The following is a 16,067-nucleotide window of genomic DNA, read 5'->3' as shown; positions in this document are numbered from 1 at the left end:
TCAATTTTTAGATATCCTGGATCCAATAACACAAAGGGAAAGAAACGAAGCACTACTTTGATTTATTTGCTAGCTCATAGATGAGATTTAATAATCTATTTGTAGAACCCATATAATTCACATTAGCAAGGATTTCCTCCCCCAAACTAAACTAGAATCCTTTAAATCGGGGCCGGCCTGGTGGCGCAGTGGGTAAGTTCACACGCCGCGCTTCAGGGGCCCAGGGTTCGCTGGTTCAGATCCCGGGTGGGGACATGGCACCGCTTGGCACGGCATGCTGTGGTAGGCATCCCACATAGAAAGTAGAGGAAGATGGGCACGGATGTTAGCTCAGAGCCAGTCTTCCTCAGCAAAAGGAGGAGGATTGGCAGCAGTTAGCTCAGGGCTAATCTTCTTCTTCTTCTTCAAAAAAGAATCCTTTAAATCTAAGTCTAAGCACGGGGCACTTTGTTAGGTACACAAGAAGGATACACCCTCAGAGACTCTTGATGTAAAAGTTCTGTTTGCATTGGTGCTTTTGTATTTTTCACAAAAAGACATGTAGTAAGAACTAACAATACAAGAAAGGACAGCAACTGATTTTTTAAAAAATAATTGGAAAGTCCTTTAAAATTCTTAAAGTTATGAAATACCCTAAAAGGAGAAAGATTGTGTACCTGCCAGGAAAAAAATGTTTATAGAAAATTTTTAGTAAGAGAAAAAAATGGATCTTACTTTGCAGCTGACTTGGTGATCTCCTCAGTCAACATGTCTCGCACCCTGCAACAAAGACGTGTGACAGTCCACGTTAGAGCAAGAACACAACCTTTTTGCTTATTCATCAGTTAATAAGAACCTCTGGCAATGACTCCAGATCTTAAAACTGTATATGTAGAATTTTAGTGTAAGGTGAAAGAACTGTAAGAAGGGCTTTACTTCAAAGAGAGTTTCATCTTCCTATTCCTGAGATGACTTCGTGGACGCGGGGAAGAAGGTGGATGTAACTAACAAGGGATGCACAGGCAGTGCTGCAATAGCATCATCTCTTAAACTGAGCAGTGGGTATACAAGTGCCCTTTATACTGTTTCTCTGCTGTGGACTGAATGTTTGTGTCTCCCCAAGATTCATACGATGAAATCTTAACTCCCGATGTATCATACTTAGAGATGGGGCCTCTGGGAGGTGGTGAGCGTGGAGCCCACATGAATGGGACTAGTGCCCTTATAAGAAGAGGCACCAGGGAGCTTGCTCTCTCTCCCTCTCTGCTCTCCACCACGTGAAGACACAAGGAGAAGGCAGCCATTTGCAAACCAGGTAGCAGGCCCGCACCAGATCTGCAGGCACCCTGATCTTGGATTTCCCAGCCTCCAGAACTGTAAGCAATTTCTCTATTGCTTAAGCCACTCGGTCTATGGTAATTTTGCTATAACAGCCTGAACGGACTGAGACACTCTCTCGGTTTTGCACAAGAGCTCAGCAAAACAACGATTTACTATTTCCAAATGGTAGGTAATAGAATAGTCACTATATACATATATAAAATAAAATTTTAAATGTTGGCTATAAAATCATTCTGAGGCTAAAAGAAAGCAATTAAATTTACAGCTTTGAAGGAAGGTATACTCAATTTAAATATTTACAGAATAAAAAAAATTTTTTCAGGGCCGGCCCTGTGGCCTAGTGGTTAAGTTCGGCACGCTCTGATTCAGTGGCCCAGGGTTCAGTTCCAGGGCACAGACTCACACCACTCGTCAGCGGCCATGCTGTGGTGGTGACCCACATACAAAATAGAGGAAGACTACTGGCACAGATGTTAGATCAAGGCGAATCTTCCTCAGCAAAAAAAAAAAAAAAAAAAAATTCAACATGAGACCCTTGAGATACAGTGAAAAACAATCAGGGACTGCCAAATTTACGTTTTGAAGATGATATCATAGCCATTTTCACTATATACTTTGAGTTTCATAAATTCAAAGTTTTCATAAGTATTATAAAACTTTTGCAAATATAAATTTTATTTGCATTCATAAATATTTTCATTTGTAATATAAGAAGATCTGAGCTATACAGCACTCCCTGAGAATGAGTCATTCTTAAAAGTCAGGTTTTCGGATAGCTGTAAACTTCTCCTACAGACCTTAAACTTGTATTTTATAAAACCATTTGACAATAAATTTCTCTAAAATGTATTGTCCAATCTCAGTCTTCCTAAGTGGAGTATAGTGCATTCAATGTATTCTTTTATTGGTCAGTATGAAATATTTACAAATGGTGAACTGCCTGTACCTCTACACATGGCCAAACTTTCCACTTGTAGACTAGTTCCCTTCCTTATCTCCTCCCTTCTCTTTGCTGCATCACCAATTTTTCCTTCTCTACTTCTACTACTCCCCTTAGCGTGGGAACACACTGTAATATCTACCAACTGAAAAGAAGAAAAAGCCCTCCATGGGACCAGCCCGGTGGGATAGCAGTGAAGTTCGCGCACTTGGCTTTGGTGGCCCGGGGTTCACAGGTTTGGATCCCAGGCATGGACCTAGCATTGCTCATCATGCCACACTGTGGCAGGAATTCCACATAAAATAGAGGAAGACTGGCACAGATTTAGCTCAGTGACAATCTTCCTCAAGCCAAAAAGAGAGAGAGAGAGCGTGCGCGCGAGCAAGCACAGGGTCGACGTTCCTCACAAAAAAAAAAAAAAGAAGAAAAAGCCCTCCAGCTATTGCCCCATTTGGCTGCTCCTTGCACATCAGAACTCATTTAAAAGAGTAGTCTACACTTGATGACTCTGGTTCATCTCTTTCCACTCTCTCCAGATCCTTTTAGATCTGGCTTTTGTCCCCAGAACTCCAACAAAACAGCTCCTGTCATGGTCACCAATGACTTTCAAGAGGCCAAATTTAATTCCCCATTCTCAGTCACCATCTTTTGCAGCCTCACAGCAGCATTTGACATAATTGGTTGCTCCTTTATTGAAACACTTTCTTCCATCGGCTTTAAAGATTCCATTCTCTCTTGGTTTTCTTCCTACATCACTGATCACTGATTTTCTGTGAGCTTTACTGGTTCCCTCCTCATCTTCCCCACTTCTAAATGTTGAAGTGCTCTGGGGCTCAGTCCTCTGACCTTTACTGTATCTTCACTCACTCCCTAGGTGATTTCATCCAGCATCTTGATGTTAAATTCAGTCAATATGCTGAGGATTCCCAAATTTCTATTTCCAGCCCTGAACTCTGGACTCATACAGTCAACAACCTACTTGATATCTCCAACTGGAGATCTAATTAGATATCTCAGGTTTAGCAAGTCCCAAACCTGATTTCTACCCTACAGAGATCTGCTTTTCTATAGTGTTCCCCATCTTAATAAATGGGAACTCTGTACTTTTAGTTATTCAGAGTCAAAATCTTGGAGTTATCCTTGACTTCCATCTTTTTCTCATAACCTTTATTCCATGCATCTGCCTATATATTTTGGGGAGTATAGCCAACGTACCACCCCCACCAGATTATCACTTTCAGAAGATAAAATTAAAACTACATGTAAAGGATAGTAGCAAATAGGAAGCAAAATCCAAATTCTTCATGTCTAATCTGAAATCCAATGTCATAACGTTTTAAACTACATTGCTATTTTTAAAATAAATTTAGAAACTGTAACAGAATAGAATTAGTTAAACACACACACACAGCTTCTGCTTCTCTACATATGCCAACTGTCAGTAAATAAAAATCTAAAATCACGTAACCTTTGAACAGATTTTTAGATTAAAGAAACCTGTGGCTGCAGGCAAAGCTATTTAAATTCTGAGCACTTTACTTAGATTTAGGCTGCTGCGATGCTAGTCTGACAAGGTGTTCATCCCAACCCATGTAACAATTTAAATCGCTTTTAATGTGCCAGCACTTACACATTTCCAGATAATATAGTGGGAATTCACTAGCGGGTGTCTGCCAAAGAAATTAAAGGGCTGACATGGTAAAGTTGTTCCTAATAACGGAGATGTGTTGGGGAGAGGGAGCAGGGGAGTGGAAGGGCATTCCTGGACAACGTAAGTTAGGAAGGCAAGGAACTGAGTGGGAAAAACAGAATTTTTCATTCAAAAGTATATAAAATAATCAGCTATACGAGGGAAAAAAAACCATTTCCACATTGCTTTAGGAAACAATAAAAAATACATAAAATTGATGAATAAAGCTGTCCTTTTATCTGGGAAGAGGATGGAAAACACACTTAGATCTTCAGACTTTTCCCCTTCAGGCTCACATAGGAGTTAAAATCCTCAACATGGAAGCCATTAAGGTGGCCACCTTCTCCCTCATAGTCCGCTTCCCATGATAAACACTGAGCAGAAGCGCCACGTCCTCACCAGAGCCAGGCTGTGCTTTTCTTGTATTGCACCTCCTCAGGTCCTTCTTTTCCATGTTTTAGCTGCAACTCCAGCTCTGCTATTCTTCCCTGCAAAAACCACAGCACGGGTCAGCATGCAACCTCTATGGGTGAAATTATCTAGAAATTTCTTTGGAAAACACTTAGATAACAGATGCCTCCTTTCCGAATTGGCCATAAATGTTCCCGATATTAGATTATGAAGGAGGATGTGTGAGGAATGATAATTACATCACTGCTCTGGTATTTCTACATTCACCAAAGATGTATACCCTGGAGAAGTTGTATGTTTGGCAAATTTAGTGCAGAGCACTTCATTTTGAGATATCTATTAAAAGCAGATTTGAATTTCATAGGTCCCATTCAAAAAATCCCCTATATAGTAATGATGTGCCTGTGTCAGCAGCTGATAAATTCAACTGATGCTCTAGCAAGATTGGAGTCTGAGCACCAGTTTTATAACAGAATGGTAGAAGACAAGGATACGTATATAACTCTTAAGATTCAGGTAATATATAATAAAAGTTACTCTCAAATAGCTGCACATTACATTTCTATTTTTTGAGTGAACTTATAAAAAGAAACATGATAATTTTTAACTTCTACCATGTAATAAATATAGCTAATAGCATCCCTTTAAGACCAAGGCCTTCAAATATTTATTATCCTTTCTATTTTTTTACACTCAGGATTATTTTGATCAGATGCTTTCCCTTCTAGTCCATCACCAATTACATTACGAAAATGTAATTAAAATACTGGTTTACTGATGCACTCTAAGTTGGACAAGAACTTAGACTGCATACTGTATTACTCAGTAATACCACACCATTTTCACAAGTGGTTGTGCAGCTTACATTCTCACTAGCAGTGAATAAGAGTTCTAGTTACTTCATATCTTCACCAACATTTAAAATTGTTAGGCTTTTCATTTTTACCATTCTGGCAGGTGTGAAATGGTGTTCATTACGGTTTTAATTTTCATTCCACTGTTTATCAATGAGATTGAGCATCTTTTCCAATGTTTATTGACTTTTGGATTTCCTATTCTGTCCATTTTTCTATTGTCTTTTCCTTATTGATTTTGGAGTTCTAAGGTAGAAAGAAGAGCAAAAGTTATCTCTCTCTATATCCTCTAGAGAGGGAAGCACTGTGGCTTGACAGGTTAAGGATGTAGGCTCTGGAATCAGAACGCTTGATCTAATGCCATTTCCACTTACTTGCTGTGTAAATTTGGGCAAGTTACTTCATCTCTCTAAGCTTCAGTTTCCTCATTTCTAAAACATAGCTAACAACTATCTTATGGTATTAGAGCATCATATTAAATAATGTGAAAAAGTGTCTGTTTAGTCTAGTGCCTGATATATAATAGCTACCATTACCACATTGTTGTCAATAACAGCAAAAAATCCCACCTCCCCTTTTATCTTCTTATGTAATGATCTTTCATGAATATTATCTAAATCCTTCTTGAAATAATTCATGTTTTAATCTGTATACTCTCACAGAGTAAAAGGTTCCTAAAAATGTAATATCCAGACTCTACAGTTGCATGTCCTTGTATTTCTCTCATACACCCTCAGGTACTAGCCTGTGAGCTCACTGAAGCCAAGGACTGGTTTATCAGTCTAAGGAGTCCCGGTATTTAGCACAACTTCCAGCACACAATGCCCTGGGGCTCACGTTCAGGCACTCTGAGATTTGATGGGCATTCTATTCACATCCTTCATAGTTTCTGTTTACTTCAATCATATCATCCTATCTCCATGTTTTCAAAGACAGAATCCTGGCCCTTCTATTCTCTCCTTTGTCTTTTGGAGCAATGTATCAGAGGTGATCAAATTGGCAAGATATATTAATATTTAATATTGATATTGGCCTCCCAGAGGGTAGGCAAAAAAGAAAATATTTGTATTGCCTGGCCCTGTTCATTACGCTTCTTAAATGATGCTTCTTTACCCCTAAAATACTTACTTTCCATAATGCTTTTCCAAAAAAGAAACAGGAAATTAAAAGGTTAAAATCTGCTCAGAAATAAACACAACACAAGCTAGTCTATATGCAGCCTCTTGAGAAAGCCTACTTTCCCAGTCTCTCCTGTAGCCATAAACCAGTACAATCGGGTTTCTTGTTTTTTGGGGGTTTTTTGGCTGAGGAAGAGTCACCCTGAGCTAACATCTATTGCCAACCTTCCTCTTTTTTCTTGAGGAAGATTAGTCCTGAGCTAACATCTGTGCCAATCGTCCTCTATTTTGTATGTGGGTCACTGCCACATCCTGGCTTGATGAGCATGCCATGTCTGCACCCAGGATCTGAACTGGTGAAACCCTGGGCTGCCGAAGCAGAGCACACAAATTTAACCACTTGGCCATGGGGCTGGCCCTGTAACTAAGTAAATTTCTTATTTTTTCTTTCTCAGAGTCTCTGTTCCTCTCAATCCCTTCTCCTGGAATGTCTCTCTAACTCCTTTCACCCAGTCCATGTTAGGCTATTTAGTCAGATCCAAATCTTTGCTGTCCAATTCTCCACCTATTGGTGATAGAGATCAGTGACATTCAACTCAGTCACCTCTGCTTCTGATTAACAGCTGTGGTTAAGGGAGGAAGCATTCACTGGGTGATAGAAGGCTGAAATGATCACCTGAATTGAGATTTTTGGATTGCCTCTAGATTCCAGTTATTAATCTATCTACCCTCTTACTTTTTCCTATCTCTAGCCTATGCAAGCAAGGACATACTGATTATAGTGAGCAATTTCACCTAGCTCCAAACCTACACATTACAACAAACAAGCAAACAACCCTTACAAATGGTCAGAGAGTAATTTACTAGGGGTCACAGTTCCTGACCCTGGTTTTTATTTCAGATTATTTTGAAACTTAGCTTACCAACTCAGGAAACAAGCATCTGCAGTCAACCTGCTTTAATTCCTCTCTCCTGTTTGAGGTCACATTCACAATCCCTAAGAGCCCTTTACACAAAAGCTGGAGACCTTACCCTCCTCAGCATCCCACAAGGGCCAAAGGTAAAGCCAGCTGTAGAGGGCTCCTTACCAAAATGGACTCTGAACTGTCAATCAACTTGTATCTGCATTTTTCATCTTAATGGGAAGAAATCCAAATACCTTCCCATGTCAACCACTTTGATATGCTTATAATTCAAAATCCCACATCTGGTGGAAAAATTAGATAAGGCTGGAAGCAGACGACTATGCAAAAGTCACTAGTAGTGTTCAGATCTCAAACTTATTCACATCATAATCAACCTCCAGGAAATAACGTAGAATGTACCTTTTAGCGTGTCTCCTAGGCCTAATTGAATAAAACATGGCTCCTCTAAATGATCCTCTAGTTTAATGCTACAAAATATGTCTAGCACCAGATGGAAGTAATTATAACTTCTATGCAGAAGCAGTATCCTCCAGGACAGAAATTCTTGATATAGACGAGGAGTCTGGCAGTTGCCCTAACTCTTCTAAGATACCATAAATTCTATTTAAGTGTGTGGACTCATTTAAAAAACTTGTTGAATATTTAAAATGCATCAGTGCACTTTCAAATAATAGTGATAGCCTAAAAAGCAAAGCTATACTCTCAAATAATACTGAGAATCTTCTTATTATAGTCCATACTTTTGTCACCAATTCTCAATGGAACTGGACTTATCAGACATCCAAAGTAAAGAGATTTTAAATAATAAATAAATAAAGATACACACTATCACCTACAACAGCAGAAAGGCAGAATACTTGATCTGCATTACTAAAAATACTCAGCTGGCTTTTCAAAAATAGATCTGTCCTTTGAAATATTAAACCAATTTGCATTATTTGTTACAACTAATGACAGCATCAGAGAAAATGCAAGAGGCAGTGGAAAAGACAGGCTCTGGAGTCAGACAACTCTGGGTCAAGCTCCAATTCTTTCATTTACTGCCTGTAGGGTTTTGCGCCATTTGCTTTGCTTTCCTATCTAACCCTGCTTGCCCAACTAGAATCCCATTATACGTGGGGTTAACAACACCTGCTTTGGAGGGTTTCTATAAAGATTAATTGAAATAATATACGTTAAATATTGGACACACACCAGTTATTCAATAAATGGTAGCTCATTATAAAAAACAACATGGAGGGTTTTTTTAGTCAATTGCAAGTCATCTGCATGAGTTATACCATAATCCTGTTCAATTTAGCCTTCCTTATGCTCAGAGCTAAATAAAATTCAGCTTATTCCACAGGAGGAGGAGTTATTCTTCCCTTCTCCTGGTGCCCATACTACTCTGTACATCCTCTATTAAAGCATCAAAGATGTTGTACTGGGATTTCTAGTAGACACATTAGTCTCCCGCACCGGACTGGGAATTCGTTGAGAGGAAGGAGGGCTTTATTCCCCTCTGTATCCCACGTGCTTGGCACACAGCCTGGCCAGTAAAAAGTGCTCCATAAATGTTTGGTAAAGGAAAACACTACAAAATTACGTTGGGAAAAATGAATGTGAGAAAAAGTGCCTACTCTGATTTGCAATCTCACTCTTCTTGCATAAAAACTAGAATTGGTTAAGGATGTGCATCAGTAAGGCAGCCATTCCCTCATGCATCTATTCAAAACTGAGTGCCCAGATGCAGCTGAGGATAAAAAGTGTGTAAGCTGAGCCAAAGGAAACAATGGAACCAAGCGAACATCTGTAAAATGAGGATTCTAGTGTAGTTTGGGTAGCCATCTAAACCACTGTTGCTCAGTGTGGTTGATAGACTAAGTGCGTTAAAATTACCTGGCAGCTTGATAAACATGTAGATTCCTGGTCCACTACTCAATCCTAATCAGGTACTGAAGATGTGTCGGTACTTTATAAATTCAAGACTCAATAAAATATGTTGCAGCAAGATTTTAATTTGAGAACACCCAGGCTCAGATACTTAGTCATCTCCCCTCCCTCTACACACCTACCCCCAGTCCTTCAGGACAGTTGTTAACTTTAACCATAATACCACATTTCCCGAGACTCCATGAAATCCTTACTCTGGGCCATATATTACTGAAGAACCACCAGATTTTTTCTATCATCCTTAAAAGTGAATTTTAAGCTAGGAAAAATGATTGAGTTAGTTGTTTTCTTATACTGTTAACTATTCATGTATTCCCAAACTGATTAAAAATTATTTCTAATTTTAAAAATTCACAAACTATAACTTACAATCTTATTGCATTAAATGAAGTCAAATTGAGCATAATTCATTTATTTAGCACCTATTATGTCTCAGACACTATGTCAGTTTCTAGAGAGACAACAGAGAAGAAAACACAGCTCCTAGCTTTATGGAGCAGAGATGACTGGAGGGAGGCCCCAGACAAATAACAAAGGGGACAGGTGCTTCAAAAGGGGAAGCACGGGTTCTAAGGAGGCGCATAAGAGGAGCATACAATCCAGGGGGCAGGGGAGCACACAGGTGCTTTCCCAGATTAAAGGATCTGAAGAACAAGTAGAACAAGGTGGGCAGAGAGGGAATGGCAGTGCCTGCCACAGAAGGAACAGCGTGTAAAAGTCAAGAGGTTAGGGAAGACATGCTGAGTTTGGAAAACAAAGAAATTCAGCAAGGCTGAGACACAAAATTCACGGGAAGGGTTATGAGCTAAGCCTGGAGACATACGCAAGTCCAGCTTGAGGAGACACAGGTGCAAGGGCACACCATGAGCTCAGGTGGGGACATGCTCAAGTGGAGGTGCTAGGCGACCCACAGGGGACATCCGGAAGATGTTCAGAAAGCAGCAGGAGAGAGGAGAGCAGTACTCAATGGGGAGCTGTGGACGGGACACACATGGAGGCATCGACATTTAAAGTTCAAGGGCAGTTATATATGTACTCCTCACATTCTTTTATGAGCAAAAATAACCACTGCATTTTTGACGGTGCTATTTTCCCAAGTGCTTTTACATTAAATACATATTTGCAGCAAAATTTGAGATAAGAAAGAGACCCTCCCCTAGGGCAAACCGTCCTATGACTTCATTACCTGTAAAACGGCATGGTAAGCTCGATTCATATATGCAAGCCAGGCCTGCGGGAGAAAAATTGCACGGTGCCACTCTGAGAGCTGGATGTGAACCTGTGGGAAAACATACCACATCATCAGTTAGACAGCACCATATTAAAACAGAATAAAATTAAAACTATATCATTGAGGGGCTGGCCCCGTGGCCGAGTGGTTAAGTTCGCGCGCTCCACTGCAGGCGGCCCAGTGTTTCGTCGGTTCGAATCCTGGGCGCGGACATGGCACTGCTCGTCAGACCACGCTGAGGCAGCGTCCCACATGCCACAACTAGAGGAACCCACAACGAAGAATACACAACTATGTACCGGGGGGCTTTGGGGAAAAAAAGGAAAAAATAAAATCTTTAAAAAAAAAAAAAAAAAAAAACTATATCATTGATTCTTTCTTTCCCTTCATTTAAATGGTTTAGGTTCTAAAACAAACCAGATCAGTCTAGGATCAGAATCACAAATAAGATCTTTCGGATATTTTCAAAGGAGAAGAGTTTAGAGTCCTATAAAGACAAAATAAAATAAGTCTGGAATTTTCTAAATTAAAGCAAATAAAATCCTACAATAATAACAAGTTAAGATGTATGTGTAATACAAATATGTCCTCGAAAATTAGGGGAAACTCTGTAAAGCCTCTTGCCAATGTCAGGAAACTAGGTATGGTCTAACAAATCCCCCTAGTAATTTTAAATAAAAATAAATATTGCTCACATCCTGGATTTCCAGTATGACAATTTCTGAAGTAATAAACTTAAATTGCCAAGAGAAATATCATGTTGTGTAGCGACCATGATGGTCAGAGCATGCAAATGAGTACTGCACACAGCAATTGTGTACACCACTAGATAAATGCCCTTTAATCAGTGTGGGTAAACAAGAGAAAAATGATATATGCCAACACTGAAACCCTGTTTCTGAAGAGAGAACCCAGACAAAACATCTGGTTTTCATAGTCATTTCTGTTTCTACCTATTAGTATACAGCTATCTTGCAACAAATCTTCCCAAAGTCTGCTTCTGTTATAGAGAAATCACTCAAGAAAAACAGTCACATTGCATCACATTTCATGTTTCCTGTAACTCTTCTCATCTAAATGCAAACAACTCAAACTTCAGTCTGTCCTACAGACAAAAAACAACAACAAACAAAAAGGACAAATTTCTATAAAATTACCCTAGAATCATGATCACTGAAGTGCTTAAGGAGATTTTATTGTAGTCTAAGAACTAATTTTCTCAAGTGATTTGTGATGAGGAAGAGAAGAACCTCTCTGAATATAGTTGGCTCCCATGGCTTCTGGTACTTCTGTTAACCTCGATCTTAGTGTGGGCCTTCTACACAGAAGGCGCTACAGGAGGAGATGAGGATTATCAATTGATCTGTGTCCGCAGAGAGCTTTCTAGTGGGAGAGTCAGAAATGGGCACAGATTCTAAGGCAAAATTATGAAGAATTTACGGGAAGAAAGAGAACAAAACAGATTAATTCTGTCTGTTATCTATCACCTCTCATTCCATATTGCTTTTTTTTTAAGAGTTAGATACTCAAACAGTATGAAAAAGATATTCAGACCATGAAATGAACTTTTAAAAAAATTATAAAGACAGATTTCTTCTATTTCTGATTAAGTGCTCACTCTGTCAAATACGGCAGGGGCAACCCTGCTAATGTGTCAACAAACATCCTTCAAGAAATGGGCCCATCAATTCCCGTTTCGCCTTATCCCGGAAGCAGACCACAACCTCGGCCGCACTGCCAGCTGGGGAGGCATTACTCAGTCCTTGACCTTGCTCTCTGTTTCCAAAATGTGGAGAATTTTCTTTAACTTTTTTCCTATCAATCTGCTCCCTTTCCATAAAGCACATTAACTATTTTTAAGTCTTAGTTTGAGACTTGGATCTAACAGGAAGAACACTCAAACACCACAACCAAAACTTTTTTATCTCTTACTTCAGAAACTGAAATATTTCAAAACTTTCCTGTCAAAAAAATCCATGAGCATCATCACATTACTGAGAGTATCCATGCCCTCAGCAAATGGGCAAAAAGGGCACTGAACGTTTTTGGAAAGACAATGGTCTCAATTGCTTCTTAAACCTGAGTTTAAAAAAAAAGAAAGTATTGGGGAAAAAACGTAAAGGAAAATGAGCAAATCAAACATTGAGCTTCTAAGAACAAAGACATTCATGCCAGGAAACTTATTTAAAAGGAAGTTATCAACTGAAGGTTAAAGCTAATCTTCCTCCTGTTGCTCCAACCACATCTGAAGGTGGGCACAGGGACACAGCAGAATGCTCGAGCCTGGACACTAGCCTGAACTCTTCAGGTTTTATGAGATTGTACCTAGTCTTAGTGTTCTGTGGAGTCGGCTGTGAGTAAATCTCTTTAAAAATGCACTCTCTTGCTCTTTCCCTTACTGCAGAGAGATTTAGGGAACAGCTTGAAGACAGTCATCCCCTGACACTCCATTGTGTTACAGGCAAAAGAGACTTCCTTGACCATCTTTAACAAAAACACATTTTAGGATGCTATTCCAATTCAAAATATAGCCACCCATATGGGTTAATGCTGCTAGGATGAAAAACACAATTAACATTTTTAAAGTATGAAAATTATATATAATTTGCTATACTTGTGAGAAGCCTTTGAAGGAAACCCAATCAACAAAATAATTCCAAATCATGAAGTTGCAACCTTGTAATTCAGCACATGATAAAGCAGGATTCTCAACCACCGTGCACCAAGTTTTAACGAATATGCGAAATTTACTTTTTCTATAACTTCACATACCCTTGCAATGACAGGTGTCTCATGGACTGTTGAGATGAGAAGGTTCTATGATTTAGAGAAGAATAAGAAAGAGTAAGAGTTTCTATGGGTGAGAGGTAGTTAAGTATAATGAAACACTGTGCATGTGCACAAGAGACCACATTAGGGAAACATGAAAGTAGGGCTGGCAGGAGAAGGAGGATGAGGTGAGGGAGCAGCTTACAGGGTTAAAGCGGGTGGTCAGGGTAGACCTCATTAAGAAAGTGGAGTCTGATTAAAACTTGAAGGAGATGAAGATGTAAACACCAAAGTAAGTGCTGGTAGGCATGTAAAATGGTTCAGCCATTATGGAAAACAGTTTGGTGGTTCCTCAAAAAGGTAAACATTGAATTATCATGTGACCCAGCAATTCCACTGCTAGGTATATACCCAAAAGAATTGAAAATAAGTTTTCAAACAAATAATTGTACATAAATGTTCACAGCAGTACTTTCGCCATAGCCAAAAGGTGGAAATAACCCAAAATCTTATGAACAAATGAATGTATAAACAAAATATGATAGATCCACAATGGACTATTACTTGGCCATAAAAAGGAATGAAGTACTGATGCATACTACAAGGTGGATGAACTTTGAAAAGATTATGCCAAAGTAAAAGAAGTCAGACATAAAACTCACATATTATATGATTTCATTTATATGAAATACCCAGAATAGGTAAATCCCTAGAGACAGAAAGCAAAAGCCAGAAGGACACAAAGTGGTTACGGGGAGTGGGGAGGAGAGAGGGAAGAGAAAGAATGGGGGGAGAAATGGGGAGTGACTGTCTAGTGGATACATGGTCTCATTTAGGGATGATGAAAATGTTTTGGAACTGGATAGAAGTGATGGTTGCACATCATGAATGTTCTAAATGCCACAAAATTGTAAACTTTAAAATAGTTTTATTTTATGTGAATTTCACCTCAATTAAAAAAAAAGGTACAGCAAAAATCCTAAAGTGAGCACATGGCTGACCTGTTTGAGGAACAGAAAGAAGGTCAGTGTAACTAGCACAGACAGAGTGAGCCAAGAAGAGAGTGGAAAGAGAGAAGGGTGGCGAATTAATAAGGTATCCAGAGAGAGTGCAGGGTCTTCTAGGTCACTTTTCAGGACCTGCCTTTACTCTTACTAAATAGGGAGTCATTACAAGGTTTTGAGAAGAACAGCATGATCTAATCTACATTAAAAGGATCATGCTGCTCAGTTAAGAAGAGACAGTAGGGGGCAAAGGCCAAAGCCCAGAAACTACTCAGAGGCTACTGCACTGATCCAGGTAAGAGAAACGGCGTCTCACATAGAGGTGTTATCAGCAACAATATAGAATAATAGCTCTCAAATGTTTAGCTATGTAATTTTTCCACTCCACTCCAAATGTTAAGTAAAATGTCAATATATAAAACAGAAACAGAGAAGCAAAACTCGTCTAGATGAAATGAGGACAAAGGCTGGGGAGTTGGCGCTCACCCTCTTGATCACCTGACCCTACTTTGTGGTGGTCCCTAGCACTCTTTAAAACACAGTTTTAACTAGAGTGATATAAAAGAGCTCAGTGGTTGTCAGGAGAAGGGGGAGAGGGAAGGAGTTGACTACACAGGAGCACAGGGGAATTTTTAGGGTGACACAGCTGTTCTTATATTAACTGTGGTATTGTTTACATGAAGGTGTGCACTTGTCAAAATTCATAGAACTATACACTAAAAGGGGAGAGATCTATCATATGTACATTATGTCTCAATACAATTAAAAAGTTTGAAAATTACTACTTTTAGAAGTAGTTCTCAAACACTCACCTCCCACCATTTATTACACTCTATACATTTCTTTGTGATCATCATTCAAAATCCACTCTTCCTCTTATTGTTCCTGTTTCTATCAATATCACCCATCAATATCCCAGTCACCCAGGTTTACCCTGGACTTCTCCTTTGCCCCCAACTCAACTGTCAGCTGGGACCTCTGAAATGTGTACTATATTTATCCCTACCTCCTTCCTCATTGGTTTAGTCCTAATTCCTGCCTAGATTACTGAGGCCACCTAACTGATCTAACAGCCTAAAATCTTTCCTCCTTCTAATATATTCTACAAGGTGCTGCTGCTATTATATTGACTCAGAATTTCTTTTCAAAAATCTTTGATGGTTCATTAAATAATAAAGCCCAAACTAATTTGTATTATGTTCAAAGTATTTTAGAAGCAAAAGTACACCATTTACTTTAAGAAATAACTTGTTCTCATGTAAGAACTCTGCTGGGCAAGATCCTTAACCAATTTCCCCACTTGATTTCCTGCTCCTCTCCTTCACTTAACCTGTATTCTGGCTGAATTGGCTTATAAACCAGTTCCCAAGCCCACCCTATATTCTACAGGACCTCTGCCCTCACTGGGTCCACCGCCTTGCATGTCTTGTCCTCCTCTCATCTTTACTTACTGAGATAATTTCTCCCATCTCTATAGGCCCAGTACACTACAGGCCTCTCCTGTAACACTCACCAGATTCCATCTTAGATTAGTTGTGTCTGGACCTTAATCTTATACCATCCAAAGGGCACAGATCATGTCCTGTTCATCCTGGAATCCCTCTCGTGGTACCCATAACAGTGTCTCGCACATTAATGTTCAATTAAGTACCTGCTGAGTTTAACTGAATGAAATGTACAGTATTTGCTTTAAGACGAAATTGTGTCATGTGAAAACCATATTATCATAAACAAGTAATCACAGAAAATTATGATGTTTAACTTTCAATCTTGTTGAAACACAATGTTAGAAAACTTTGTTTAGTAGTCATGGCTAAACTCAAACACAAGTTGTTGAGGACACAGGTATTCGAAATTTTATAAAAGTATGTC

At 39.2% G+C, this 16,067-nt stretch overlaps 1 protein-coding gene across 10 annotated transcripts in view; it reads right to left on the bottom strand.

Annotated features, from left to right (window-relative positions):
• Positions 1–16,067, bottom strand: part of FOCAD (focadhesin) — a 269,889-nt gene that overhangs the window by 61,725 nt on the left and 192,097 nt on the right. For all 10 annotated transcript variants that reach the window (XR_011431488.1, XR_011431487.1, XM_023627427.2 and 7 more), the window contains 3 exons: positions 10,378–10,470; positions 4,350–4,438; positions 715–759 (listed from right to left, as the gene is read on the bottom strand). Coding sequence is in view for 8 of the 10 variants with exons in the window: in XM_023627427.2 (XP_023483195.1) it covers positions 715–759; positions 4,350–4,438; positions 10,378–10,470 (227 nt within the window). In the remaining 2 variants the exon portion in view is untranslated. The remainder of the gene's footprint in view (positions 1–714; positions 760–4,349; positions 4,439–10,377; positions 10,471–16,067) is intronic.

Source organism: Equus caballus, chromosome 23 (assembly GCF_041296265.1).
Source record: "Equus caballus isolate H_3958 breed thoroughbred chromosome 23, TB-T2T, whole genome shotgun sequence".
Taxonomy (NCBI): Eukaryota; Metazoa; Chordata; class Mammalia; order Perissodactyla; family Equidae; genus Equus; species Equus caballus.
Note: the sequence above shows the minus strand (reverse complement) of the source record. Positions and strands in the feature narration are given on the sequence as shown.